The 5,338-nt window shown below is 59.6% G+C and overlaps 1 protein-coding gene across 1 annotated transcript; it reads left to right on the top strand.

Moving 5' to 3' along the window:
• Positions 1–765: 765 nt before the first annotated feature.
• MYEOV (myeloma overexpressed) lies at positions 766–3,335 on the top strand. The gene is given in 7 exon segments (XM_035264366.3): positions 766–1,302; positions 1,305–1,335; positions 1,430–1,524; positions 1,527–1,610; positions 1,613–1,978; positions 1,981–2,008; positions 2,274–3,335. Coding segments are annotated over 7 exon segments (933 nt in total). The 5' UTR covers positions 766–1,205; the 3' UTR covers positions 2,506–3,335.
• Positions 3,336–5,338: the final 2,003 nt, after the last annotated feature.

Consider the following 5,338-nt stretch of genomic DNA (forward strand, 5'->3'; position numbering starts at 1 on the left):
TATGTTTGGGAGAGGCCAAGCGAGTGGGGAGCCCAGGCTGAGACCAGGGCAGAAGCCAGGCGTCCGGGGGTCTCCCTCACCCAAAGCCAGGCATCCGGAGTCTCCCTCACCTGAAGCAGACTTTTCCCCACCTTGGACAGTCAGAGGGCGGGAGACGCCCTCCCCACTGAACTCAGTGCTTTCACTGGCCATGTTAGCCCCACCCACACCGCCGTCATGGAAGCCTTGGCGGTCACCCTGTGCGGCTGGGGCGTGCGTGGCTTCAGGGATGGCCCGTTCAGCTGCTGGCTACTCGGGGCCAGGCGCCTTACCACCTGCTGAGCCCCGCGTGCTTTCTGGGCACTTCTGCCTTTGGGCTCAGTGAAGACTGGAGTTGATCTGGAGTGAGGTGGCTGGGCCTTGGTGGGGTCTGAGCAGGTAAGAAGCAGGGTGTTTCTTAGGTTTTAAGGAGGGCCCTGTGGCTGCTGGGTGGGGGACCAGCTGGAGGGGCAGGAGGGCGGCAGGTGACTCCTTACGAGGCTGGGGCCATCATCCTTTGAAAGCTGGCATGACCAGTGCAGGCCGATGGAGCTGCGGGAACAGACTGGTGGGACCCACAGATGGCTCGGAAGCGGCCAGGCCTCTGCTGAGCTGCCCAGGTCCCCTCTGGTGGGCACCTCCCACCTGGAGCCCCCAAGGTGGTGCCAAAGCTAGAACACTATACAGCCAGAGGCCTCCAGGCCCCACCCACGACAGCCCACAGCTGGCTGCTGCCCAGCCATGGTCACAGACAGAGGGCAGCCATCCCCATGGTCCCTAGATCCGGTGAGGACCACTGTGCCTGGAGTCCTCTGTGGCCATAAACCAGGAGGAGAAGGCTGCCCACCCCACTGCGCCAGAGATGGGGAGGCTGGGGCTGCCCCATGGATTTGGGCAAGTACCTCTGCTCCCAGGTTCCAGGCTTGTGAGGTGAAGACGTGAAGGGACCCTGGAGGCCGTTGGGGACCCAGGCACAGGGCGGGGGCCTCTTGCCCTCCCCTGGGTCAAGGAGATTGGTGCCTTTCCCTGGTGGGTTATGGAAGGTAGGATCCTCCTTCTCTTCAGAGTCCATTCAGGAGCAGGAAAATTCACCTCAGACCTTAAATCCAGCCATGTCATGCCACGTTTAACGCCTCCAGTGACTTCCCTTGGGACTTAGGACAGCGTCTGGCTCCTTCCCTCAGCTCATGGCCCTCAAGGTCTGCGTCACCCACACCCCAGCTCTCCCCGCTGGGTCTCACACTCGCTGGTCCCTCTGCCTGGGACCGTCTCCCTCCTGGTGTCATCTCTCCGTGGTGCGTCCTTCCTGGCTCTGCACTGCACCAGGTGCGGGCACTTCCTCGACCCCGGCATCCTCTTCTCTTGGGGGGGTGAATGCCACCTGCCAATGCCTGGTTTATTCATCTGTTTTCTTGTTTGTTGTCTGTCCCCTCTGAATTCAGGAACTGGTCACCGTTTTCACCTGGTAGGCTGGACGCTTCGTGGAGGGCTCCAAAGCTGGCCGATCCTGGGCTTCCTCCGTTTCTCCCAGACCCCGCGTGTTGCAGTGAGAGGAGCATTTGTGTCTCTGTGGTTTGCTGCTGAAGCTGATGACCAGAGAGAAGCAAGGGAGACAAGCCTCTCCAGACAGGTGTGGGGCTCAGCCAGGAGGCAGGAGACACAGACCTGCCCCGGGCCAGGCAGGTCACAGATGCACCACCAGGCACTCTGTGTGGCACTGGGCACAGGAATTCTGGAATTCAATCTGCAAGGGTGGTAGGTGTTGGTGGTCCCCTGGGAGAAGCCTTTTGAGTGGGCGTTGAGCAGGCCGGTATCTCATGCCCTGAGGAGGTGCATGGGCGGCATAGGCTTTCCACAGAAATTACGTGGGTATGCATGGGTGTGGCTCTGCGCTCACCTGGGGGAGGACTTCTGGCTGGTGCTGGGGCGCTCTGTGTGACCCTGGCAGAATGGAGCTTCCCCTGACTGAAAGAGGAAGAAGAGCATGCCAGCCGGGCGCGGTGGCTCATGCCTGTAATCCCAGCACTTTAGGAGGCCGAGGCGGGTGGATCACGAGGTCAAGAGATCAAGACCATCCTGGTCAACATGGTGAAACCCCGTCTCTACTAAAAACACAAAAAATGAGCTGGGCATGGTGGCGCGTGCCTGTAATCCCAGCTACTCAGGAGGCTGAGGCAGGAGAATTGCCTGAACCCAGGAGGCGGAGGTTGTGGTGAGCCGAGATCTTGCCATTGCACTCCAGCCTGGATAACAAGAGCGAAATTCCGTCTCTGGCACCCCACCCTGAACTACTCCACCTGGGGACTGCCTCTGGGGGTGGCGGGGTTCTGGCTGACTGCTGAGGCCCTGGGGGTGTGGGTGTGGGGCATGGGACTTAGGAGGACTGGCCAGGTGGGGCCCACCACATGCCCACCCCCAGTGTCAAGAGCTTCCCCTCTCCCTGTCCACCTCCTCCTCCTCTTCCTCATGATCATCCTCACTTGTTGAGGACGTCCTGTGTGCCATGTGGTTTATATGCCCAGCCTCATTTACTCCTCAGAATGACTCTATTAGGTAGCTACTAAAACCCCCCACTTAACAGATGAGGAAACTGAGGCCCAGAGAAGCTCAACCACTTGCCTAAGTTTCAAGTTTCCTCTCTCAATTCTCCTACCCTCTCCTCTTTTTCTCCTCTCTCCCATCCTTCCCTGCTTCTTCCTTAACTAGACAATTTTTTCTTGAGCATCTGCCAGGTGCTGGGAAGATCATGATGACCCAGCTCCTTCTGATCCTTTCCTTAACTGGTTAGAGGCCGGAGAACGTGCAAGTTCAGCTCCAGCTGACAATGGGGCATTGGTGGCAGCCCCAGGAGAACTTGTGCAGTTTGGCTGTGAGGCTGAATCTGGCTGCAGGAAAGCATGTTGCAGTCCGAGTGATGTCTGGCCTGCTCACGGGCATGGAGAGGGAGGCCCCTGTGCTGTCTTCTTGTAGACCCTAGACTGATGGGGCCTCTGAAGCGCATCCAGACACTGTGTGTGCTGCATGCCCTCCCAACCAATTCATATTTTTCTCCCCATTTTCCAGTGAGAAAACAGAATCTAAGGTTCCTGTTGGAACCCAGGATCCACAGACCCTGGTTTTCCGTGACGTCATGCTGCAGGGCACTGTACTCTCTTTGCTTTGGCTGCTGGGGAGCTCGGAAGGGAGCTTTAGGCTTGCTCTCAGTCACCATATTAGCTCAGGGGTTTGGGCATTTTTGTTGCTGGCTCCTTTGGGCTCTTTCTCCTCCCTGCTGAGCTTCCCGGGGAGCAGGCCGGATGTAAGTTATCAACTATAAATAAAACCAAGACTTCCGTTCTGGCTCTCTCTGCAGTTTCCTGGTGCATTTTTTTTTAAAGTTCTTAATCAAGGGAGGGGGTACTGCTAACTGAAGATGACATCAGTATCAGCTGGTCCTGGTGGGGCAGGCCCCCAGCCCCCAGCCCCCAGGCCCGCATGGGCCCTGAATGCCCCCATTATGAGGGGTAACCTCATTACACAAGATGCACTGCATGGCGGAATTTCAAATGGGGTTTTGTGGTTTCTGCCCTTTGCAGCAGAGCACACACAGGCAGCTGCGGTCGCCCGGCTTCCTCTCCCGCCGCAGCCCTGGCGCCTGGCCAGCTGGTGACCACCCCTTCCACCATGAGTCAGTTTCATTCTTAACTCTCTGACTCAGGTCCCTTTAAAGGGACAGCAGAGTCCATTCGTTCCAAAGCAATGAGGGAGAGAGGAAGAACCTGCCTGGGTGGGGAGGTGGGGTCAAAAGGAAGCTTGGGGGGTCCCAGGCAGGTGGTTGGGTGAGCAGCCCTGCCTCACACCCCAGCCCCAGACACCCAGGACGAAGGGGGCTTTCCTGGCTCTTCCAAGGGAGACGGACTGCAACTTCCCCAAAGCTGACTGTCCGCAAGGCGGGAACCCCTGGCGTTCAGCGCCCTTCCTTACTGTCTGGTCACAAGCCTTGCCCAAGCTCTGGGCTCAGAAGGCCGGTGGGGGTTTTGCAAGCCACCCCCAGCGCCCCATGTGCCCCGCCTCATTCTCATCTTTGGCCCCGTCATTTCTTGTTCTTCTGTCACAGCGACCTCTGCAGTTTGCTGCTTCCCCGGGCCGCCCTCCCTCCCACCTGCGTGCACGTGACTCCACTCTTCGTGGTGGTCCGGTCTCCTCCTTCCGAGCCCAGCAGCACGCCACCTCCTCCCAGGAACACCCTGCCAGTCCGTCATAGCCTGGTTACCTCCATAGGAGCACGAGTAACAACCTCAGACGAACTATTCAACTTGCTCCGTGTTGCTCCCCTCTGGCCCTACCTGAGGGGACCTGGGCAGCTCAGCAGAGGCCTGGCTGTTCCCCAGCCATCTGTGGGTCCCACTGGTCTGTTCCCACAGCCCCACAGTCCTGCACTGATTATGCCGAGCTCCCCCAGGATGGTGGCCCCAGCCTGGCAGCAAGTCACCTGCTGCCCTGTTAACAGCCGCCGGTGCGGACTGTCGGCTCCTTGAAGGCTGGGCCCTGCCTGCCTTGTTCAGGGCACAAGGCACCCCATCCAGATGGCACTGGAGGGGGCCAAGGCTGCAAGTGGGCATCCCTGGGGCCGGGACTGCTGGGGATCAGGCTGCAGCTCTCATGCGAGGCCTCCATGAAACAAGAATTTCTCTCCCGGTTTCCTTCTCCCGTCTGACTCACACTTTCGTTTTGAAGTTCCCCCTTCCTGCCAGCGCTTCGCCTGAGGTTACGGAGTGGTCAAGCGCGGCCACTGGCAGGGTAGGGCGTGGAGACCCGGAGGAAGCCGGGCTGCAGTTTCATTCACAAAAACACGACCCGCCTGCTTCCTGTGTCCTGCCTGGGCTGCACGGCCCCAGCCCCACAGCCAGGTCACAGGGTGTTTGCAAGTTTGCGGGGGCCAGTGAGGGGGCTCCTGGGGTCTCAGAGCCTTGAGTTTGTCCACCCCAGGGCCTCTGTCAGGACCTCCTCCTCCTGCCTCTGCGCTTCTGTCCCCCACGGTGCTTCCTGGCTCACCCCAAGGGCCTGGAGCACGGCCTCAAACCCAGGACTCAGCAGGAGCTGAGGGCTGGGCATGTGCCTTGGTGCTCCCCCTGGCCCCACTGACCCATCCTTGTTTCAGCACAGGACTGGGAGGCCCAGGGAGGACGGCTGACGGCTGACTGTGGCTCCCTCTCAGGCTGGGGTGGATCCAACCAGGAGGGAAGAAAACGATGCCTGTTGGGGCAGACTCCTAAACCCAACCTCGCGTCTCCTACGAGTCACTGCGAGGTGTCTACAGGGAGCCCGGGTCACATGGCAT

The sequence above is a fragment of the Callithrix jacchus genome, chromosome 10 (genome assembly GCF_049354715.1).
Source record: "Callithrix jacchus isolate 240 chromosome 10, calJac240_pri, whole genome shotgun sequence".
NCBI classification, from domain to species: Eukaryota; Metazoa; Chordata; class Mammalia; order Primates; family Cebidae; genus Callithrix; species Callithrix jacchus.